The sequence below is a fragment of the Giraffa tippelskirchi genome, chromosome 10, assembly GCF_054371585.1.
Source record: "Giraffa tippelskirchi isolate mGirTip1 chromosome 10, T2T-mGirTip1v1.2.pri, whole genome shotgun sequence".
Classification (NCBI taxonomy): Eukaryota; Metazoa; Chordata; class Mammalia; order Artiodactyla; family Giraffidae; genus Giraffa; species Giraffa tippelskirchi.
This window is the reverse complement of record NC_137284.1, coordinates 110,613,444-110,637,863: the sequence shown is the minus strand read 5'-3', so window position 1 is coordinate 110,637,863 and position 24,420 is coordinate 110,613,444. Positions and strand designations below refer to the sequence as shown.

General features: G+C 50.0%; 1 protein-coding gene across 6 annotated transcripts in view; it reads left to right on the top strand.

Annotated features, from left to right (window-relative positions):
* The window catches only part of ADCYAP1R1 (ADCYAP receptor type I), a 62,232-nt gene that overhangs the window by 17,531 nt on the left and 20,281 nt on the right, over positions 1–24,420 (top strand). For 2 of the 6 annotated variants that reach the window (XM_081531749.1, XM_081531747.1), the window contains exons 4-12: positions 11,708–11,815; positions 13,896–13,916; positions 15,131–15,172; positions 17,643–17,752; positions 18,392–18,489; positions 18,984–19,116; positions 19,997–20,150; positions 20,583–20,643; positions 21,214–21,283. In XM_081531749.1, coding sequence (XP_081387875.1) covers positions 11,708–11,815; positions 13,896–13,916; positions 15,131–15,172; positions 17,643–17,752; positions 18,392–18,489; positions 18,984–19,116; positions 19,997–20,150; positions 20,583–20,643; positions 21,214–21,283 — 797 coding nt within the window. Of the gene's footprint in view, positions 1–11,707; positions 11,831–13,895; positions 13,917–15,103; positions 15,173–17,642; positions 17,753–18,391; positions 18,490–18,983; positions 19,117–19,996; positions 20,151–20,582; positions 20,644–21,213; positions 21,284–24,420 lie in introns of all 6 variants that reach the window. The other 4 variants (XM_081531752.1, XM_081531748.1, XM_081531750.1 and 1 more) reach the window with 3 other exon arrangements.

The window sequence follows — 24,420 nt, the reverse complement described above, 5'->3', positions numbered from 1 at the left end:
AACAGGGAAATCTGTCAGCCTTTTCCAGTGACTGTGAATGTGAATTCACGGCAACACTTATATATATTTTTCTGCTGATGGCTCAGCAGTAAAGAATCCGCCTGCAATGCAGGAGATGTGGGTTCAATCCTGGATCAGGAAGATCCGCTGGAGGAGGAAATGGCAACCCACTCCAGTATTCTTGCCTGGAGAATCCCATGTACAGAGCAGCCTGGTGGACTACAGTCCAAAGGGTCACAAAGTCGGACACGACTAAGCAACTGAGCATGAGCATGCATTAATTATACTACTTGTGGGCTTCCTTGGTAGCTCAGCTGGTAAAGAATCCACCTGCAGTGCAGGAGGCCCTGGTTCAATTCCTGGTTCAAAAAGATCTCCTGGAGAAGGGATTGGCTACCCTCTTCAGCATTCTTGGGCTTCCCTGGTGGCTCAGATGGTACAGAATCTGCCTGCAATTCAGGAGACCTAGGTTCGATCCCTAGGTTGGGAAGATCCCTTGGAGGAGGGCAAGGCAACCCACTTCAGTATTCCTGCCTGGAGAATCCCCATGGACAAAGGAGCCTGGTGGGCTGCAGTCCATGGGGTCTCAAAGAGTTGGACACGACTGAGCAACTAAGCACAGCATAGCGTATTACTTGTACGTCCCCGTGATCTTTTATATCCAGTAAAGTGAGTACATCGGAATGAGAACACTGATTTGTTAGAGACGAGATGTGTCTGTGACATGTGTGTGTAGCTGTGTAGCTGTAGGTGGGGGGCTCCCAGGAGGGCACCTGTGTCCACTTAAATCCTTATCCCTCACTAATCCTGAGATCCCCACCCCCCACCCCCAAAGAGAATATGGGATGGTAATGTATATAGTGGCTTTCAGGGTGGAAGCCGAAGGACAGTGATAGGCTGGGGAGGGACACTAGAGCTTGGCAGGGAGCTTATGTGAGTAGAAAATACAGGGAAGATCATGGAGAGTGAAAGCAAGTTTCTGACTGGGTGGTTTCATCTGCACCATCCTTGGCAGGTTTTAAGGATGTTCGTTGGGACTGTTGTTGAGGCAATATATTTAGTGGTTTTGTCCCTCATTCCAAACCTCTGCATGCGAACTAGATCTTGAGACAACACCAAGTCCAGCTTCATCGTTGTGACGCACAGAGAGGCCGAGGCCAGAAGTGGCCGTCACTGGCCAAGTCACACTGAGGGCTGGAGCCAGCTCTGGAACAGGCCCCAGGTCTGCTGTCCCAGCCAGGGAGCGCTAGGAAACAAGGAGACAAGAGACAAGGAGAAAGGACTCCTGTGCGTGGGAACTGGAGTCGCCTCTCTGAAGCGTCCCCAGGCCCACGCAGGGCACAGGCACCGCCCGCTGGGCTGACCGCTTTGTTCTCTCGGTTCAGCCCAGGCAGCCCTGCCAGCCCCGGTGAGTCCTGCCAGCACCTCTTCTTTGTGGGGCTGTGGGCTTGCGTCAGTCTGGAGGCCTTCCCTGCATCTAAGTGGGCTGGTCAGGTGTGGTCCTCCTTGGGGGTCCCCCTCCCCATACTCTGGAGGAGATGGAAGAGGGGGGCCAGCAGTGGCTTTGGCATGAGCAGGAGGAAAGCGGCTTGGAGGAGACGCAAGCAGCCTGCTCATTGCTATTCTGACCCAGCCTCTGAGGCCTGTCCAGGGTGCACAGTGCATATCCCAGCCCCCACCTCCACCCTCACCAGGAGAGCGGCCTGAAGGAGGGAGGGGGAACCTCTGCAAGGCTGGGCCCAGGCTCGCCATCCTTGGAGCAAGATCAGCTTCTTGTCTGCGCCTCCCAGCGTCTCTGAGAACGAACAGATCCCCAGCATGGGGGTCTGCAGGGACCCTGCCTCTGAGGAACTCACTTCCCAGATCTGACAAAGGGTTCAGATTCTGTCCAAACCTGTTTTCCTTTGGTCCTGTAGTTCTCAGACATAAGCCTACATCAGAACTTGCTGGAAGGCTTGTTAAAACCCAGATTGCTGGGCCCAGCCCCAGTTTCTGACCCAGTGGATCTGATGGGGCCCAAGTGTCCATACCTCTGGCAAGCTCCCAGTGGCTCTCCTGCTTGGGGGGTCCACATTTTGAGGACCCCTGACTCCCACAGAGAAAGGGCTGTGTCTTTAGTCCTCCCTCCACCCCCCTCTAGCACTGAATTCACAGCTGGTCCTCATTTTATGGATCAGAAGCATTGGCTATAAAGTAAATTTCAGTACGTTGAATCATTTTTCAGCCTTGAATTGCGTGCCAAGATGAGGAACTTGTTCTAACAATACCCAGGCACCCTCGGGCAGCTTCTCAAAAGAGGGGACTGCGCCTTTGTGTGAGTCCCCCTGGTCTCACGAGTGTTGAACACTGTGTGGAACTGGATGGAATCATTGCCATGACAACCCGAGATTAGCTCCTTATTTTGTTCCAGTTGGGGCTAATGGCTCTTGCATTCTCTCTCCATTCAACCTGCCCAAGTGGTCTTTCCCCCTCCTGCTGTCACAAGGCACTGCCTCTCCTTGGCTGCTGTGCATATCGGTGTCTCAGTGGGAGCAGCCCCAGAGAGTGTGCCCAGCATCACCTCCCGCCCCAGCAGAAATCCCCCTGGGCCTGAATTCCTCTCACCGAGTCCCCATCGAGGCTTTTAGTGGGATAGACTGAGCCAGGAAGGTATAGGCAGGCTTCATGGAGAATTGGGAGGCTTGGGGTGTCAGAGTGGAGAGTTCTCCCAGGGAACAACACTGGTTCTGACTTGCTCTGCACGGGGAAGAAGAGGAGAGGAACTCTCTTGACCCTGAAACCATGTCTGATGAACTTTACCATCTCCTCCTTGAAGCAGAGTCCCCTGCAGCTGTGTCAGTAGTATCTTCCAGTTTTCCTTGTGTATCTGGCCACCCCTCCAAGTCTCCCTTGCCAACTTCTCTTCTGAGTGGTGACCTTTCTTTGGTTGGGGCCAGGCCCTAGTCTCTTCTCTTTTTTTTTTTCCTCTCAAATCTACACCCTCTCACTGGACATATTATCTGGGCCCACGGCCCGACATAACTTCCTTGTACTGACTGTTTCTTGTTCTATTCCTCCAGTGGCAACTTCCCCTCTGAACACTAGAATTTTATCTAACTGCCTATTTGAAATCTAGTTCTGCTTGGCTCTTTACATCATCTCAAACTAAACACACCCCAAATGACACTCTTGAGTTCCAGCTTACTGATTCCCTCCACCACCTGCTTCTCATCCAGCCCTCCCCACTGTGGCCGGTGGCTCAGTCAGCTAGCCATCCAGACACTCAAACCCAGGTGCCATCCTCGATGCCTCTCTCCCCTTCACTGCATAAGTCAGGGTAGCCTAGACCATGGTGCAATAGCAAATGAACCTTAACATCTCAGAGACTTAGTACTGTAATGTTTGTTGCTTGCACATCACAGGCCAGTGTGGTGGGCAGAGTGGGAAGGTGGAGTTTGACTCCATTTGGTCCTTCAGAGATCCATCTCGGAACACTGCCACCCTGGATACGTGGCCTCCAGGGGTGCTGCAGAGAGAGGAGAGAGAGAAAGGCTGCGGAGTCTGCAAGGGGTGTTTTTGAGACCCATTTGTCATCCCCCGCCCCACTCACCATGAGTGAGCACTCAGTCACATGAGATGGATGAGCATGAATGGTCCCTGGCACACTCACCAGTTATGTCCAGCCAGTCTGTCACCAAGTCCTGCCTCCAGACCCTCCTACACAGCACTCCATTCTATCTCGGCCGCCATGGCTCTTCATCGAGCCCCACCACCCTCCTCCCAACTGCTGCCACATCCTGATAGACGTGTCTTCATGTTTGCTTTCCTGCTCTTGAAATGTATTACCTTCCCACACAGCCGAATCAGGCCACTTGCCTCCTTGTCTTAAAACCCCTCTGGGGGAGGCAGAATAATGCCCCCACCAAAGATGCCCACGTCCTCATCCCCCAAAGCCTGTGGACTGTGTTGCCTTAAAAGACAGAAAGGACTTGGCAGGTATAGTTACATTAAGATGGGTGAGTAGCCTGGATTATTCAGTATAATCACAAGCATCCTTATAAGTGACAGGAGGCGGAAGGAGGGTCAGAGGAGAGAGATTTGAAGATGCTATGCTACTGGCTTGAAAGATGGAGGAAGGGGCCACAGCGCAAGGAATGTGGGTGGGCTCCTGAATCTGGAAAGATAAGGAAACAGATTCTTCGCTAGGGCCTCCAGGAGAAATGCTGACATCTTGACTCTGGCCCCTTTCTGACTTCTGACCTCCAGGACTGTGAGATAAGAAATCGAGTCATTGTAAGCCACTAAGTTTTCTTTGTTACAGCAGCAATGGGAAAGTAATACACCATCCAAGGTCTTCTTCAGCATTTGGCATTAAATCCAAATTTATTCCCATGATCACAGACTATAAGCCCTGGGCAAGCCAAGACCAGGGGTGCTTATTCATCCCACTTTTGCTCTTCAGTGTCTGACTCTTAACAGACACTTAATATTTCTTGAATACATGAGTGAACAAGAGAAAGGGAAGGAGAAAATGAGAAGATGAAAAAAAGGCAAAAAGAGGAGAGGGAGGAGGAGAAAAGGCATCTTGAAATATTCCAGCCCCAACAGTACTAAGCTTTGTTGGGGCTGGAGTCTGCAACAGATGGGGAGAGAGAAGCTGGACGTATTGCGTGGGTGTGGAAGGAAGATGAGTCGCTGTCCTTAGTTAAAAAAAAAAACCCAAGGTGCTCTTGGGAGCCAAGACCCAGTTCTCATCTCCCTGGGAAGTGTTCTTGGGAGTACTCGGCTCTGAGGCTCCCGAGGCCAGACCCAACCCACCGAGAATGGGAGAGAAGACAGACCCCACCTCCCTTCTCATCCGGGTCCAGCTGAGAGGTGATAACTGTAGGAAAAATGTGCACGAGGCATCCTGGGAAGCTCCGAGGAGACCTGCATCTCCTTTGACCCCAGTGATGCCAGCCAGAGGGGTGGGTGGAGGGCTGAGAGCTCCCTATGGGATCGGGGACATTGTTCCATAAAGCAAAACTGTTTATCTATTCACAACATTTCCGACACCAAATGTGTGCGTTTTCCATACCAAGCAATTCTCCAGTTTTCTATGGACACCCACTGGATGTCCCTACAATTTAATTCAAATCTGACCCTAACTACCTAGAGTTAGCACAGACCCTACAGGTGAAGGGTCAGTTTCAGGAGACTGCTCCCCCATTTCAGATGCCAGTTGCACATCGTGAGTCCTCACACTTAAGGTAACCCACACTTCAGTCTGACTTGGCTACCAATCAGGGGTTCCCATGGCCTTCTTCTCACACTCAATAATTTGCTATAGTGACTTACAGAATACATTTACCAGTTTACTATAACGGATTTTATAAGTGAACAGCCAGATGAAGAGGTCCATAGGGTGAGGTCCAATAGAATCCCAAGTGCGGGAGCTTCAGTCTTTGTGGAATGTGCCACTCTCAGGCATGTGGATGTGTTCACCAACCCAGAAACTCTCCAGATCCCATTGTTTAGGGGTTTATGGATGTTCCATTATGTAGGCACAATGTGTTAAATCATTGGCCTTTGATGATTAACTCCATTTCTGGCCCCAAGGTGAGAGGTGGGGCTGGAAGTTCCAGTTCCTTAATCCCACAGTTGGTTGCCCTGTGGACCAGTCCCTATCCTCCAAGAGCCATGTCATGAGCATACACTCAGGTATGGCTGAAACAGGCTTACGAATAACAAAAGCATCTCCTCTGACACCATCATTCAGGTTGTTCCCAGGGTTTTAGGAGCTCTATGCCCGAGTGCCGAAGAATTGACGCTTTCGAACTGCAGTGCTGGAGAAGACTCTTGAGAGTCCCTTGGATGGCAAGGAGATCAAACTAGTCCATCCTAAAGGAAATCAACCCTGAATATTCATTGGAAGGACTAATGCTAAAGCTGAAACTCCAATACTTTGCCACTTGATGCAAATAACTGACTCATTGGAAAGGATCCTGATGCTGGGAAAGATTGAAGGTGAAAAGAGAAAGGGCCAGCAGAGAATGATATGATTAGATAGTGTCACTGACTCAATGGATATGAGTTTGAGCAAACTCCGGGAGATCGTGAAGGACAAAGGTGCCTGGTGTGCTACAGTACATGGCGTCGCAAAGAGTCAGACACAGCTTAGTGACTGAAGCACCAAACAGTCAGGAATCTGGAATGAAGACCAAGTCTGTAATCCTTATTATATCACAATATCGTAGTCTCACAATATCAGAATCATTGTGATTTATTATATCACGACATTGAATTTATTTTATCACACTATCATAGTCTCCTAAACCCAAACACTAGACTTGGGCCCTAAGATTTGGGTTCTACTTTTAGGCTTCCTACCTGCTCTGGTGCTACAGGAATTATCTCACTAGGATCTTTAGTCTATGGAGGGGAGGCAGGCCAGGAACCAGGAGGGCTTGTAGAGTGTGGTGGGCCATGGGACAGGTGAGGGGACCTTGGCAGATGCCCTGTTGAGGATGTCTGTCCTGGCAGTGGGGCCAGGGAAGGCAGCCCCAGCCTCCTGGCCATCCTTCCAGATCCCAGCAGGTCCTGAGTGACTCTCTTCCAGATCTGAGCTCTAATCACTCAAGGAGTTGGGAGACCACTCAAAGTCACCCAGCCCTTGATGTGCTCAATGTGAAACTGAGTCAGGATGGAGGGTGTGAAGACTTGCCAGAATCATGCTGTGAGCCCTTGGCAAAACTCAAGTCTGTGACACCCTGCTGATGTGGAGGGGGCACCCTGTCCTTTTCCCTTCCTCTGCCCTCAAATGTGAACTTCTCAAATTTGTTTTCTCCACCACTGTAGTCCTGGGCCTGATGGGCTCTGGCACATGCTAGCTGCTCAGTAAACAGTTGTTGGGAGGATGGATCCCTCCCTGCCTCCATGTCTCTGACCTTCAACCTGGGAACCCTCCCCCATTTTGCCACCTACACCCGAGCCCCTCGGCCCTTGTGACTATGTCCCCTCACTCATCTAACAAGTTCTGGGCCTCGGGAACATCAGCTGGCAGAAGCAGCTGGCTGTGCCAGGGCCTAATGTTCCACATTAAGGAACATCTGTTGGCAAGGGCTCCCAGGGCGTGGGCCAGACACAGCCACGCTCCATGGCCATTCTATGGTCAGCATGGGCCACATCGGCCAAAGAGGTACTGTTAGATCTCTTTCAAGGACATGTTGTCATGACTAGCCACGTGTAAGGGGGAGTCTTGCTGTAATGGGCGGACAAGAGTCATCAGTAACAGGCTTGGGACCCATCTCCCTTCATATGGTGCCCAGAATCCTCATCATTTTGGTTTGTCATCCTCAGAGCTTTCTGTGGTGCTTCTAGCTCCCAAATGCAGTCATTCTGGAAGCAGGATACTATGGGCTCATGTGACTGCATGTGAATTCTAAAGTTGTTGTTGTTCAGTCGCTAGGTCGTGTCCAACTCTTTGTGACCCTATGAACTGTAGCACGACAAGCTCCTCTATCCTCCACTGTCTCCCAGGGTTTGCTCAAACTCCTGTCCATTGAGTGAGGCTATCTAACCATTCTAAAGTAGCCAGGTCTGAATTCTAAGAGATAGGGTTTTTTTGCACATGGCAACTTTGGACGCTTTCTGATCTAAACATGACCCAAAACCGTGGGCCCCAACAGAGTGGCTGTGAGCTCAGGAGGCGCGCCCCAGGCCCCCACCCCTGCCCAATGCCTGCCGGGCATCCTCTGTGTCTGCCCAGTGGCCCTCCACCGGCCTTTCTCACCTGCTTGGGCTCTGTTTCATCTCTCTGCCTAGGTCTGTCTCAGAGGAATGATTCCCAGGGATACCTAAGTGAAATAATGAGATTAGTGGTAATAACAATGGCGACCAGGCGCTGAGTGAGTCTGCCTTTCTTCCGACAACTTTTCATGGATGAACTTACTAATCCTTCCCGCAGCCCTGGGGGTGGGACAGGCACAGGCTGTCTTGTACCTGGCAGAGGAGCCCTCCAAAGTCCTGGTTTAGAGCCTGCTCAGCCAGGTGAGGTCCCTTTCCTGGAAGTCTGCACTCTGCCATCGGACACGCCACATACTGCCTCCCATCTCTGCCTTTGCCCCCTGTCATGATTATATCACTATACGCACTTCCTCTGCCCACCGGGAACACGTGGAGTTCCCTGCTCCTCTCTTGTTGTGTCCTTTCCCTGGATGACCTCCACCCCGTGGCCTCACCCATGCCCCTTGTGCTGGAGTATAAAGCAAGGACCAGGCTTCAGGGACCATGTTAAGGAGCTGAGGTGATAGGGCCACTGGTTGGTGCTCACCCATAGTGGTGGCCGTGTGACCCGGTCACATCTTTCTTTGGAAGAGCTCGCGGTCACAGGTGTGTAGGGATGAGTGAGGAGACCAGTGGGGAAGCGGTAACCAGGGTCCTAGGGAAAAGTGGTCTGCTCTTGACCAGGTGGAGGTGCAAGGATAGAGAGTAGGATATGGATTCCACAAATATTTGACTGTCAGACCAGCAGGACTTGGTGACCAATTGGCTATGGAGCACGAAGGAGAAGGTGACAAAGTGAGAGTTATTCCAGGGCTCCAACTGGGACTGAGGCCGGAAATCAGGTTTTGTAGGATATGCTCAGTTGAGTCTTGGACAGGCTGGGTGTGGATTGTATTGGGCCTTTCAAGGTGGGGATATCCAGCAGGCACCTGGCTGTGAGAGGCAGCCCTCAGGTTGTGCAGGAGACAGGCTTGGGAGTTGTGTGTATAATTCTGTCAGGAAGCCCTTGAACCTTGTTCAGTTCAGTTCAGTTCACTGATTCAGGCATGTCTGACTCTTTGCAACCCCATGGACTGCAGCATGCCAGGCTTCCCTGTCCATCACCAACTCCTGGAGCTTGCTCAAACTCATGTCCGTAGAGCCAGTGATGCCATCCAACCATCTCATCCTTTGTTGTCCCCTTCTCCTCCTGCCTTCAATCTTCCCCAGCATCGGGTCTTTCTAATGAGTCAGTTCTTCCCATTAGGTGGCCAAAGTATTGGAGCTTCAGCTTCAGCATCAGTTCTTCCAGTGAATATTCAGGACTGATTTCCTTTAGGATGGACTGGTTGGATCTCCTTGCAGTCCAAGGGACTCTCAAGAGTCTTCTCCAAAACCACAGTTCAGAAGCATCAGTTCTTTGGCACTCAGCTGTCTTTATGGTCTCTCACATCCATATATGACAACTGGAAAAAACATAACTTTGACTATACAGACCTTTGTCGGTAACGTCTCAGCTTTTTAATATTCTGTCTAGGTTTGTCATAGCTTTTCTTCCAAGAAGCAAGTGTCTTTTAATTTTATGTGCTCCTTGGAAGAAAAGCTTTGAGTCTGTTGATCTCATCTAAGATGAGTGGAGCAAAGGGCCGAGGGCAGGGCAGATGCGAGCCCCTGCCTTCCGTCAGGTGGGGCCCAGTCAGTAAGGGTGATGAGGTCAGTAAGGTCAAGAGGCCTCTCAGTGGAGAGGAGGGATGAATTCAGAAGAGGGGTGAAGCATGAAGGGGAGGTGAGGACGGAGTGACAAGGAGTGCAGAGAACAACGCCAGAAGGCTGGTAGGGGCTGGAAGGAGAGTGGGCACAGGGGTGGAAGGATCTACTGAGCGCCCCAAATCTGAAAATCTAGTCTTCAGACTTGACTTCTTCCTCCTCCTGGCAGCTCATGTACCATGAGTCACTGTCTTAATGATTCCTAAATGGCTCTCAGTTTGAGAGCCTTACTCCTTACTCCTCTCCATCCCTCAGTATTCACCTGATCTGGGCATGTGTCCCCACCTTGGTGGCCTCTGAGGTGGTCCCTGCCTCCCGTCCCTTTGTGCTCCGAGTCCTTTCATAGTTCTGGGGCTTGGCTGTGTAGCTCTCTGCCTGGCTGACTCTGCCCTCCTCCCCACCCCCATCTGACCAGTTTGTGCTCCTCCTTCAGGTTCCTCCTTCATTTTCACTCCATCTCTCTGCTCTAGGCCTGTCCCGAAAGGCAGTGGGTGGCCGGGGCACAGGGTGGTGGTGGCCATGGAGCATCCTCAGGCCCGCCAGTTCCTGCCTCTCCTTCCACGCAGGAGGTCGATCTGACCCTGGACCTCACAGTGATGTGGAGCCTGGGGATGTGGAAGAGCTTGTGCAGGGTGCTGTGTGTGTGTGTGCTGTGTGTGTGCTGCATGTGTGTGCTCCATGTGTGCTCTGTGTGTGTGTGTGCTGTGTGTGTGTCTGTGCTCTGTGCTTGTGTGTACTATCTGTGTGTGTGCTCTGTGTGTGTGTGTCTGTGCTGTGTGTGCTCTGTGTGTGTTGTGTATGTGTGTGCTGTGTATGTCTGTGATCTATGTGTTTGTGTGTTGCGTATGTGTGTGCTGTGTGTGTGTCTGTGCTCTGTGTATATGTGCTGTGTGTGCTCTGTGTGTGTGTCTGTGCTGTGTGTGTCTATACTCTGTGTGTGTCTGTGCTCTGTGTGTGTGTGCTCTGTGTGTGTGCTCTGTATGTTCTCTGTGTGTGTCTGTGCTCTGTGTGTGCTGTGTGTTCTGTGTGTCTGTGCTCTGTGTGTGCTCTGTGTGTGTGTGCTGTGTGTGTGCGCGCTCTGTGTGTGTTTGCTCTGTGTGTGCTGTGTGTGTCCTGTATGTGCTCTTGTGTGTGTGTGCTCTGCATGTATGCTCTCTGTGTGCTCTGTGTGTGTGTGTGCTTTGTGTGTCTGTGGTGTGTGTGCTCTGTGTGTGCTCTGTGTGTGCTGTGTGTGTCCTGTATGTGCTCTTGTGTGTGTGTGCTCTGCATGTATGCTCTGTGTGTGCTCTGTGTGTGTGTGTGCTTTGTGTGTCTGTGGTGTGTGTGCTCTGTGTGTGCTCTGTGTGTGCTGTGTGTGCCCTGTATGTGCTCTCTGTGTGTGTGCGCTCTGTGTGTGTGCTCTGCGTGTATGCTGTGTGTGTGCTCTGCGTGTATGCTCTGTGTGTGCTCTGTGTGTGTGTGCTCTGTGTGTGTGCTGTGTGTGCTCTGTGTGTGTGTGCTCTGTGTGTGTGCTGTGTGTGCTCTGTGTGTGTGTGCTCTGTGTGTGCTCTGTGTATGTGTGCTGTGTGTGCTGTGTGTGCTCTGTGTGTGCCGTGTGTGTGTGTGCTGTGTGTGCTCTGTGTGTGTGTGCTCTGTGTGTGTGCTCTGTGTGTGCTCTGTGTGTGTGTGCTCTGTGTGTTCTGTGTGTGCTCTGTGTGTGTGTGCTCTGTGTGTGCTGTGTGTGCCCTGTATGTGCTCTGTGTGTGTGTGCGCTCTGTGTGTGTGCTCTGCGTGTGTGCTCTGTGTGTGTGTGCTCTGCGTGTATGCTCTGTGTGTGCTCTGTGTGTGTGTGCTCTGTGTGTGTGTGCTCTGTGTGTGTGTGTATGCTCTGTGTGTGTGTGCTCTGTGTGTGTGTGATCTTTGTGTGCTATGTGTGCTCTGTGTGTGTGCGCTCTGTGTGTGCTCTGTGTGCTCTGTGTGCGCTCTGTGTGCTCTGTGTGTGTGTGCTCTGTGTGTGTGCTCTGTGTGTGCTATGTATGCTCTGTGTGTGTGTGCTCTGTTTGTGTGTGGTCTGTGTATGCTCTGTGTGTGTGTGAGCTGTGTGTGTGTGTTCTGTGTGCGCTCTGTGTGCTCTGTGTGTGTGTGCTCTGTGTGTGTGCTCTGTGAGTGTGTGTGCTCTATGTGTGTGTGTGTTGGGGGACTACTGGATGCCCTCTCACCATGGTTTTCATCCCCACAGGCTGCCCTGGGATGTGGGACAACATCACGTGTTGGAAGCCCGCCCATGTGGGTGAGATGGTCCTTGTCAGTTGCCCTGAACTCTTCCGAATCTTCAACCCAGACCAAGGTGGGTTCCCCCAGGGCCTCTTCAGGCTACACTCAGTCCAGCTTTTTCCCCCAAGTCGGACCCCAGGCATTCCTGGAGACAAGCACCAAAGACCGGGGGCACCCTGCAGGGAGGTGGTTCCCATTTCGGAGCTCTGTGCTGATGAGATGAAATCAGGGACCCTTGTGCACAACGGGACACAGAAGCACCCCTCACACACGGCAAGGCCCTGTAGAGGTGCGTCATCGTGGTGGGGCAAGGCTAGGCTCTCGGATGTGGGCTCCATCACATAACCCAGCTGGGGACCTTGAGCAGGGCAGTCAACCCCCTGTTCCCCCACTTCCTAGTCTATCAGATGGGAATGTGGAATGGTGACTGGGGGAATTTAAGTGGAAGATGCTGGTAGAAGTCGCTTAGCAGGACTGTGTGCAGCTTGATGGTCAGCGGTAAGTGTGAGCTGATGTTATCACCATGATCACTCCTACAGGGAGGCCCAGACAACTGCTGTCCATGGGGAGGGGCCTTAGGGGAAAGGGTTCCCAGGGATCTCTCCTTTGGATGTGAGTCTGGTGGGCTCTCCAGGCCTATTTCTGCCTTGGCAGAGACTCATGGACCCCAAAAGAAGGTTGGTGTCTGCTTTTAGTGAACATTGACACTGGGAGGGGCCTGGAGCCAGACTGGCCCTCTGCCCCAACTCTGTGGGTGTCCCAGGAAGCAGGGTGGCAAGCTGGGGGTCGCTGAGTTAGGTTGGGGAGAGGGAGATGGAGGGACTGGGCTCCATGCAGGTGATGTACTGAGAACCACACATGGACCACCGAGTCCTGGGTTGGGGCCTTGGTTTGAGGAAGGAGGGTAGGGACCCCTGCAGGGACTAGAGGGTCTGAGACACTTGTGTAGCCATGCATGAGTCCCTTGAGACCTGGTCCTCAGCTTCCTCCCTCACCTGCCTAAGGCCTCGGCCAGCGTCCCTCTAGAAGTAGAGAGTCTCCAAGCTGCGCTTCGCTCCACTGTCCTCAAGCCCATGTGGCAGAGGCAGAGGCAAATTTTTTCACACCTGAAAGTCCAGCAACCTTGTCTCTGCCTGCAGGGGAATCTGCTTGGAGGAGATGGTGCAGGGAGGTGGAGGCAGTGTGTTGGGGATGCCAGGCCCCATCTCTGGCTCCCCGCCCAGGACTAGAGAAGGCAGGGTCTAGCTCTGCTGCCCCCACCTTGCCTCCCCAACTTTCTGTTTGGGCCTGTTAGCCATACTTCCCACCTCCAGAATCTCATTCTAGGCCAGTCCAGCAGTTAAACTCTCCCATCCTAACAGTGGCGTGAGGGCTGGATGCAACCCAGAGTAGAACGGAAAGTGCTGAAAGGAGAGGCACAGTGTGAATGGTGGGACGTCAAGTGGGGTGGCAGCCCAGTGATTCAGCCCCAATTTCTAATTCATTCCTATAGAAACCAACTTAATCACTTCCTCCATTCACGTACTCCTTTCATTCAGTCATTTATTTAAAGTTCACAGAACATCTACTCTGGGTCAGGTACCATGGCAGGACTACTTTTCCACCACGCACAGAAAAGGTAAAATGAATCAGCAGTAAAATAAAATTTTCTTAAGATATGCTTTCTTTGAGATTCTATGCCTCCCTCTGGCAGTTGCACAATGAATATGTTATTTACACCTGCCTCTTAATGGTTCATTAAGGCAGGGCCTTTTAGCATCTCCATTCACAAAGTTAGACTTGACTTAAATACTTAGAAAGCTGAGAACCACAGTTTTCCTTTTATTTCCTGGTTCCCAGGGCTGAATCTCATGCTCATTGTAAATATAATTGCTGCTTTGCAACTGTTGAAGATGCAGGAATGTGATTTCGCTCCTTCTTTGGAATGCCTCTCTTTCTCAGTAACTGTGCCCTGTTCTTGCAGGAATGGTAGAAGTCTCTAGTAGAACAGGAGAATCCCAGCTTGTAGTTCTCAGGCCTCTGGGGCCCCAGCGCAACCTCTCTTCAGAGTCTGGGAGTGGGAAGGAGGAGGGCACCATCAGCAGGGCTCGGAGAGCAGATTGACTTTAGCCAACCTTGCTCACCTCTGTGTTTTCTCTCTTGCTCTGTTTCAGTCTGGGAGACCGAAACCATCGGTAAGAGGAACCTTGGAGAGGACAGACTGCTGATCATCTGTCCATCTGTCCATCCAGCAGGAGCCCAGCTCTGACTGTTAGGAGTGGGTGGGGGTGGAATGAGAGGTTCATCGGGGGCTGGGCTCATCCCTCCTTTCCCTCCCCTCCCCCCTTGGCCATCTGGAGGCTGGGGAGACACAGGGAGATGGAAAGATGCAGCCCTTGGTCTCAGGGTCTCATGGGCTTGTTTGGGAAGATGGAACTTGCCTATAGGGGGGTCAGCAAGCAAGGACACCTGTGTGCTTTGGCACGAGCTTCTGTACACATACAGGCCTGGCTGTGTGTGTGAGCCCATGCCGATACTGACATCCCCAGGGCCATGGAGTTGGAATGTATGGCAGGCTCCAGAGCAGAAGAGACCTAACCAGGTGACATGCAGGCAAACTAATGATGGTGTCAGGGAAGGCTTCCTGGAGGAGGTGACATGTCAGTTGGACCTTGAAAACGTAATTTTGAAAAGTAGAGGGAAATGGGGATTCATTGCTAGCAGAGGATTCAGACTAAAAAAAGGTGGAGGTGGAAATAGAGAATTGGGAGAGAAAGAGAAAAATATGTCTGAAGAGAAAATCTTTGGAGTTCTGGGGTTCCTTTGATGGGAGCAGTTTGTGGGGTAAGATGGACTGTTGAATACCAAACAAAAAACCCAAGCGCAGGACCCATATTGCTATTCTTTGTCCTTTTTCCTGAAAAGAGCCGGTTAATGAGCTTGTTTATGAAACAGAAATAGACTCAGAGACAGAAAACAAACATGATTATCAAAGAGGATAGTGGAGGTGGAGGTAAAGGTAAATTAGGAGTTTTCCATGAACATATATGCACTATTTTATACAAGTTAGACAAACAACAAGGACACCCTCTTTCAGTCCTCTCTCACTCCAGAGGCCCTCCCCTCCTCCCAACAACATCTCATTTCCATGCCCTGTTGTCCAATGGGGAAAACTGAGTCATGAGCCACCATTAGCATCATAGAAATACAAAGCAAATGGGATGGCCCCGGAAGGTGCAGTGTGTATGTGGCTGCTGTGTGCGATGCTTCCTCTTGGCCAAGACCCCACCTTCCCCCAGCCCCCCTTCTCTAGACCAGGGGCAGCCTTGACCTTCCAGGGAGCAGAGTAAGCAGTGGATAGCGCTGGCAAGCTGATGGTCAGGTGTCTTGACTCACATCTGTTTTGCAGGAGAGTTCGGTTTTGCAGACAGTAAATCCTTGGATCTCTCAGGTAAGGGATGAGCTGAAATTGACCATGGGCTGGCTGGAGGGAGGACGTCTAACCTGTGAGGTCACAGGGAGCTAACCTGTGGGCTTGGGGACCCCCTTCCAGGCTGGGCTATGCCTCTCTGTGGCTCTGTCATCTTTCGTAGCTCACTTTCCTTCTCTGATGAAGTTGTGGATTTTCTCCATGGAAATTTGCATGCAAGTGCTCAGACAGAACACTGTGCATATAATTTCAGGGAAGGACAGATCTCAGTAACTAAGAGCTCCTGTGATGGAGTTTAAATGGCCCGTGATAGCTTGGAGCTCCCACAAGTAGAACAGTGGTTCTCATACTTTGTGATCACAGTCACCTGTGTGCTAAGTCACTTCAGTCATGTCTGACTCTTTGTGACCCTATGGACTGTAGCCCACCAGGCTCTTCTGTCCATGGAATTCTCCAGGCAAGAATATTGGAGTGGGTTGCCATTCCCTTCCCCAGCACAGTCACCTGGTGGGCTTGTTTAAACAGATTCCCGGACCTCACCCCCAGAGTCTCTGATAGAGCAGTCTGGGTAGGGCCTGAGAATGTGCATTTTGGCCAGTCTCCCTGGTGATGCTAATGGGCCCATCTAGAGAGGGCACCCACTTTGAGAACCTCTGCCCTAAGATTCTGTGCTTCTATGAAGTTGCTGGAGCAAAACAGCCTAGTGAAGTAGGCTCAGCCACTGCAGGGTGTTGGCAGTCTGGAGAGTACTCCATCTTCCGGAGATTTCTATCAGAACAATAGACTAGCAGATTCATGGAATAGTTCTAAACAAAAAGGTTTATACTTTTCTGAGCCCACACTATATTTTGAAAAGGGTAAGAAGGAAAATAAAAGAAAGGAAATGGCTTGTATCTCCAGGGTACTTTTTTTTAAAAAAATGTTTTTCAGCGCAGCTTCCCTTTCCTCTTCCCACCACCCTGATATGGGCAGAGCAGAGAGGAGACCAAGGCAAGGGAAGGGCTTGGCCACCGCCATGGTCCCCTAGGACGTACAGACTTTCTGAAAGAAATGTTCAGAGGGACTTGGAAGGAGGTTGCCAGTAGCAGCCTGAAACAGATTTGCTGGAAGAAAAAACCATTTGGCATCAAACTGTGGGACAGAAGTGACCTCGTCTCTCCTGGGCCTGCCAGATGTCCTCCTTGTCCTGGGTCACATACGACCCAGGATAAGCTGCAATAAGAGACCAGTCTCCCCGCTCTGGGCAGAGCTCTCTTTATGGCAAGATCACCCACCCTCTGCTGCTTCCCAAAGCCCCAGAAAGTGCATTTCTGACTCTTGGTTGAAAAGAACTGGCCTTGGATCTTCCAACTCAATCAGCAGGACACAAGATTGGAAAAGTGTTGGAGTCTCCTGTGTTGGCTGCTGCCCTTGGCCCTGTCCAAGCTCCCCTGAGATGGCGCTGGCCTCTGAGCAGGGGTTCTTCCAGCAGCATGGATGCTGGAGCCTCTTTTATGTAGATGTCTCTTGTTTATGATTTCCTGGCCCCTGAATCCTGTGAAAGGAAGAGCCACCCCTAGGTGTCCTAATACACCAGGTAAACTCCCAGGAAGCCAGTCAGGGAAGAGGGGTCAGCCTGGACCACACGCAGGGGCTGTGCTGGAGGCAGAAGGGGTGTTGCCTTTTCCCCTCCCCTAGACATCCTGGTTCACCCTTAGACAGTCAGGAGCAGAGAGGATAAAATGAGCAATCATTAAAGGCTAAAAGGCCCCAGGCAGGGTGAAAACCAGACTGGACTCCACTCTGCAGCCAGCAAATGACTCCTGCCTCCTCTGGTGTCCTACAAAATGGCCTTTAAAGTCAAGCTAAAGAAAATTAAAGTACATTAGTGATAGGAAACAGACCTCTAAACTTGAAAAGGCAGAAGTCTTTTTTTTTTTTTAACCTGAATATGTATCTTAATAAGATCTGATGCTAGGTTAATGGAGGTCTGGTCCTTGTTAATTAAGCAAGCCATGTGCCCCCTGGACACCGTCGAAGCTGCTGGAAGGCCCAGAACTCCTGGTGAAAGCCTTACCTGGAGCTTCTCCAAATATAACGAGAGCTCCTGCCACACCACTGCCCAAGGTGATTCCTGGGCCAGGAACTCTGGGCCTGGAATCTGCATTTGTGATCCCAGGTCATTCTTGTGCTATTCCAGGGCCTCCAGGAGAGGCTCAGGACTTTTCCTAGAGGGAAGGAGGCTGGATTCATCCTGGCTCAGTCCTCTCACTCCTTGTTTAAAGATCAGTTTTCATTGGGCCTCCCTGCACCCCATGTTCTTAGTATAAAGGCTAAGCAATTATTATTTTCCCTCGGACACTGGAAGATCTCATGAAACTGCAGCTGCCATGCTTCTCAGAAGGACATGTGGATTTCTAGGAATTTCTACTTAAGGAGTAATAGGCCATTAAGAATTTTAAACCCCTCTTATGTCATTTCTGTGCCTCACCTCATTTTTGTTCTGCTGCAGACATGAGGGTGGTGAGCCGGAATTGCACGGAGGATGGATGGTCAGAGCCATTCCCTCATTATTTCGATGCCTGTGGGTTTGAGGAATACGAATCTGAGACTGGGGACCAGGTGAGTACCTGCTGCCCTCCTGAAGGTGGAGGGATGGGGCCGAGGAGGCAGGTGGAAGCACATGTCCCCCAGGGGCCCTGACTCCTGGTGGAAGCAGAAACTCGAGTCCCCAGACAGCATTCACGAGTGCCTGCTGTGTAGCTAGATGCATGCAGGGCAGGACTTTCACTCACTCATTCTAGGCTGAGAAACGACTGTCTTGCTGCCTGAGCTCCTCTGGCCCCCACCACATGTCCGCCACCTCCCTGGTGGCTTTTCCAGGACACCTGCCTTTCTGTGGTCCAGCCATTGTAGGGTCAATGCAGGGCCCAGCAGGGGGCCCCCTGGATCCTTCTCCAGGCTAAAGGCTGGCTCCCTTCTGGCTGGTCAGTGCTTCTGCACTCTACCAGCATTTAGCTTCTGCCCAGTGCAGATGGACAGAAGCAGGAGGTGGCTCAGTGGGAATGGGCTTGGGAAGCTTGGGGTGGTGGAGGAACTGATGGGAGGGGAGGAGATGTGATCAACTAGAGGAGAGGGGAAGGAGGAGCTGGGTAGCATGCCCAGAGGTGGGCAGGCCTGGCTTGGGAGAGTTGGTGCCATCCCAAGGGGGCCAGGGGCAGGCCCCACATGGAGCCCTGCATGTCTTGTGCTCTGCTCCAGGATTACTACTACCTGTCGGTGAAGGCCCTGTACACAGTTGGCTACAGCACGTCCCTTGTCACCCTCACCACCGCCATGGTCATCCTTTGTCGTTTCCGGTGAGATTCCTGACAGCCTTGAAGTGATCGCGGCCCACCCCAGTACAGAGCCCTTGCTCTGTGCCTCCCACCCCCAACTCCTGCCCTGGATGTCAGCCCTGGAGGTCTCTTGGAAGAGACCTACGATAAGAGATAGGACCCCAGAGAGGACAACTGTTTTGTCCAGGGCCACACACAGCAAGGCAGACCACGGGCAGTAGACCTACACCCCTCACTTTATCTTCTTGGTCTAGCTGGAGAGCAGTCACAGGAGGGAGCAGTATGGCCTCCCTCCCTCACTGGAGGAAGCAGTGTGGCCCCCAGTAGTGGGGCCAGGTGGTGGGAGCCTGGAAGTGAGTGAGGGTTTAGAGAGCTGGGAAGAACGGGTGGTCTAGGTGGACGACCCCCTTGAGACAAAGCTGTGGAGTCAGCCCAAAGCGGACCCCAGGGTGGAGGGTGGAAGGCTGTGGGGTTCCTTACTTCAAGGCATCTGTCTTCCCCGCCCGTGGGTGTAGGAAGCTGCACTGCACCCGCAACTTCATCCACATGAACCTCTTCGTGTCGTTTATGCTGAGGGCCATCTCCGTTTTCATCAAAGACTGGATCCTCTTCGCTGAGCAGGACAGCAATCACTGCTTTGTCTCCACTGTGAGTGCACTGAGCTCTGCCACGATTGGTCCTCCCTGCAATGTCCAGGTGTTTTCCTGCAGGTTGAGGTGTTGGCCTCAGTGAACACAGAAACCCAGGAATGACCATGAGGTTACTAGCAGCCGGTGGGACCCTGACTTGACATCACTTCCTGTTCCTTGGCCTGTGGGTATACTTGGCAGAGAAGTTGAGGCAGGTCAGGTGGAGCTGTCAAGTCCCACTTGACTAAGGAGGGAACTTGGCTCAGAGAGAGGACTGGCCTGGTCATTGGTGCTTTAGCCCAAGACGGAGCCAAGGGGCTGATTGCCTGGGGTTCCCTCCATACCACCTACCCAGTTCTGATAGCTTTGGAAGTAAGCAGAAAAGACAGGCTCTGATGGGGGCAGGATGAGAGAACAGCCCAGAGCACAATGCCTTCACCTGAAAGGGCACACTTGGAGGTGGGTATCTATGAGACTTCTGGGGGGGCCAAGGGTATCCTGTTTACCTATGTGATATCTGAACCCTTTATTGTACCGAGGAGGCTCCTTCAGTATCCTCTTTATTCTCCTCTTCTATGGGGGATGGGGAAGGGGCAGAAGTGGGGGAGAATGAGCCTGGGGAAAAGAGAGGGTTCTGTGTATGACCCCTGACCCCACCCCATCCCCATCCTTTTCTTACATATGCAGAGCTGCCTCCATGGGCAACTTTGATTCAGACTCATAGGATGCTGCAATTTTAGACTCTGAATCCAGGAGTGTTGAGTCTTTCAGACCCATGGGGTGTTTAAGCTGGAGATGCCTAAGCTAAGGGCCCTCAGGATTCCCCCTGGTCCTGCTGGGCTGGATTTTCAAGGTTCGGTGGGGCTTGCGGTCCCTCCTCTTCCCCACTCACCCTGCAGGTGGAATGCAAGGCCGTGATGGTTTTCTTCCACTACTGCGTCGTATCCAACTACTTCTGGCTGTTCATCGAGGGCCTGTATCTCTTCACCCTGCTGGTGGAGACCTTCTTCCCTGAGAGGAGATATTTCTACTGGTACATCATCATTGGCTGGGGTAGGTCTCTGATTGTGGCCTGGGCAGGTTCAGGCCCCATGACCAGAATGTCCTTCGTCCCACCATCTGGGAGTATCAGTCAGAGGAGGGAGGCAGAGGGAGGTGCTGCCCTGCCTCACAGCTATGGCATACTGCTGGATCTTGGATACTTTCTTGCTCTTCTCCATGCAGAAAGCCTACCGGCTGAGGGAGGGGATATGCTCAGGGAGGCAAGGTAGCCCAGGGTCTGAGGGAGACATGGACCCCCAGAAGGCCTGGGTATGAAGGACTGTTAGGGTCACCAGGACACCAGGTCTGAGAGGGACATATGCCCCATGGATCAGAACCCCATGTCTGAGGGGGTCCATTGGCCCCCAGAAGCCCTAGGTCTGAGGGGGATACTGAGCCTATTAGTTTTCCTGTTATCATGGGGCTCCTTTTCTTTCTATCCAGGGACACCGACTGTGTGTGTGTCTGTGTGGGCTATGCTGAGGCTCTACTTCGATGACACAGGGTGAGTACATGCTCAAGAGCCAGGGCTGGAGCCCCAGATAGGCTGTCAGTTAACGCCCTGAACTTCATGTTGACTGTCTCAGACAAACCATCTAACGCCAGGCCTGGCTACACCACCAGCCCTGGGCTCTGACTAATACCTGAACCCACTGTGGGTAGACCCACCCTGCCACTTCTCAACTGGGACCCAGTGAGGGAGTGTACAAGGTTTCAGAGCCTACTCTGCCTCTGGGATCAGCTCTGAGTGACTGCTCTCCTTTCAGGGAGGAGAGGAGGAACATTGAGGCTGAGATAGCATCCCCAAGAACCTGAGGTTTCAAGGGGGAACGTGGCCCTTGCCCAGGAGCCCAGCAGTGCCCTGACTCCTGGGCTCCAATTGCTGCCTTGATAGTGGAGCAGAAGAGAGGACCAAAGCACTGGGACTGGGATTGGGCTTGGGGGTATAGTCCATCAGCCCTCCTTCCAGCCAGCCCCCCTTCAGAGCCACAGGGGAAGAAAGAAGTGCCACCCAATTGTCTTGCAGGCTCCCAGCTCCCAAGCATCATCTCTCTTCTTTCTGTCTGTCTTACAGCTGCTGGGATATGAATGACAACACGGCTCTGTGGTGGGTGATCAAAGGCCCTGTGGTTGGCTCCATAATGGTGAGTGTGCTTGGGACAAGAAGCAGGAGAGAGATAGAGGTCTGGGCTGAAAGGTCCGGGGGAGGATTAAAGTGGTCACCACACAAACCAGCCTCCTTTTTCATGGCTGCATTATATTCTGCAACATGGATGTACAAGTTATTTAGCTATTCCACTAGTGTTGGACATTTGTCTTTATTCCATTTTACCTCATTATGAAAGATGCTACTATGAACAGTTCTGTGCATAGTTGTGAGAATGTGTGAATATTTCTTTAGAATTAATCCCTAGAAGTAGAATTGCCAGGTCAAAAGGGTATCCCATATCATTGTCTGCACTTGTAATTTCAATCATTTAAATTTTTTCACAGCTTTGTGGGAGATAATGTAGCTCATTGTTTTAATTTCTCCACATTGCTTGTGCAGCAAAGCAATTTTTTAACACATTTATTGACAATTTGCTTTTTTTCTGGCTACTATCTGTTTATTTCTTTGCTCATTTTTTCTAGCCCAGTTATCTGTCTTACTGTTAGATAGTAACGCTTCATCTGTTACACATATTGTAAATATAATTCCAACATTGCATGGTTTTATACAATCAGACCATCAGGCCTTTTCATCATGGATTCTGAGGCTTATTTCTTATTTCTGGAAGTCTTTCCCAACCTGAGAATATAAAAGTATTCTTAATTGTTTTATAACGATTTTATAAATTGGATTATTACATGTGTGATGGGCTTCCCTGGTGGCTCAGATGGTACAAAATCTGCCTGCCAATGCTAGAGACCTAGGTTCGATTCCTAGGTTGGGAAGATCCCCTGGAGGGGGGCACAGCAACCCACTCCAGTATTCTTGCCTGGAGAATTCCATGGACAGAGTAGCCTGGTGGACTACAGTCCGTGAGGTCGCAAAGAATCAGACACAACTGAGTCACTAACACTTCCACTTTCATTACATGTATGTCTTTAATCCATCTGAAATTTTATTTCTCTGATCTGAAATGATATCTAATCTTATCAAGTTCTTTTTTTTCCCAATGGATAGACATCCCACCCTCTACATATTTTTATTGAATAGGTTATCCTTTCTCCATTATGTAGAAATGGAACTTTATTATAAACATTCAGTGTTCTCTGCTTGTGTTTAGCTCCAGACTTCCTATTCCATGTTACTAATCTATGTGGCTATTCTGTGGCGAGTACCCCATAGTGCTGGTTATCATAATCTGGCAGCATGTTTTGATATCTGCTGTGGCCAGTATTCCTTTCCTTATTTTTTCCCTTCAAAATTTTCTTGCACATTTACTTTTTCACATGGACTTGCACATTTGTCAAGTTGCAGAAAAAAGACTGGTTGAGATTTTTTATAGGAATGCCACTGAATTTATAAGCAAATTAGGAGGAGAAGTGGTTTTCTTAAAATACTGAGTCTTCCTTTCCAAGAATATGACATGATTCTCTATTTATTTAGTATCTCTCACAGAGTCATTTTGTATAGTGTTTTTTAAGTTGTCTTGGTAGATTTTCCTTTATGGTGTCTTTCAGTTTGTGCTCGTATGTAGGAATTATTCTTTTGTTGTATTTTCTAGTGGGTGTATTTGTGCTGGTGTTTAGGGAACCTATTAGTTTTTGTGTATTTTTTCCTTTCTTGGTTACCTTTGAAGCTCTTTTATTGGTTCTTATCCCTTTTCAGTTGGTTCTCATGGAAAATTATATAACCTATAAATGAAAATATTTTTCTCCTTCATTTCCAATATGTATACTGTTTATTCCTTGGTTTTGTTGAGGATGATGTTTGCTACAGTTTTGAGCAGCTACCCTTCACTGAATTAGGAAAGTTTCTATTTCTGACTTGTTTCAATGTGTATTTTTTTAAAATAAGGAATAGATGTCAATTTTTATCAAATGTGTTTTGGAGACATTAATTGCTCATTTCTTTAGTGATGAACATTGATAATATTCTAGTTTATCTTCATGATGAACAATGCTGCTGTGGATATATTTGTGCATACCCTTGAGTATGTATGAATGTGTCTTTAGGATATAGCTCCAGGAGTAGAATTTCTGGGACAAAGGATATATACATTTAATATTTTCATGGACATCAAATTTCCCTACACATGTGGAGTATAAAAGTGCTCATTTCTCATGTTTTCATTGGTGTTTTGATTACTGAACTGTTCACCAGTCTTATGGGGATAAAGATAGCTCATTGTTTTAATCTGTTACTGTAACAAATATTGGGCTTCCCTGGTGGCTAAGTGGTAAAGAATCTGCCTGCTGGTGCAGGAGATGCAGGTTCGATCCTTAAGTTGGGAAGATCCCCTGGTGAAGGAAATGGCCACCCACTTCAGTATTCTTGTCTGGAAAATTCCACAGACAGAGGGGCCTGGCAGGCTCCATTGGATGGCAAAGAGTCAGACATGACTTTGTGACTAAACAGCAACAACAAATGTTACTGGATTTTTTTTTTTTTCACTCTTGGCATAAAACCTTTGTGGGCCTGATCTGTTTGTCCTTTTAATGCACTGCTAAATTTTTTGTTTGTTAATATTCAGTTTATAGCTTTTGCATTGTTCTTTGTAAGTTCTCTGGTTTTAGACATATACCTGAGCATGTGTTTGAGCATGCTTTCAGTCCTTGTCTGGGTTTTGTAGCAGGGTTTTTTTTTTTTTTTAAATAAATTTATTTATTTTAGTTGGGGGCTAATTACTTTTCAATATTGTAGTAGTTTTTGCGATACATTGACATGAATCAGCCATGGGTTTACATGTGTTCCCCATCCTGAACCCTGTAGCAGGGTTTTGTACACCTCATAGGTAATTTGGGAGGTTTTCTTTTTATTTGCCTTTAAATAATGATGTAGCATGTAAATTTCATCTTCCCTAAAGGTCTTATGAAACTGGCTGGTCAAATGATCTGGGCTGGTGCCTTTTAATACATGCATCTTTGATTACTTCTTAAATTTTTCCTGAGGTCATTGTGCTGTTCTAATATTTACATCTTGATTTGACTTGATTAATTTATATTTTACCATGTTGTCTTATCTTTTTCCTTGTGATGATTCAAAATACTCTACACATCTGTTGTCTTGTCCTCTTTCTCATCCTTAAATTTGTTTAATTGAATTTTCGCCTTTTGGACGGACTAACCTATGCAG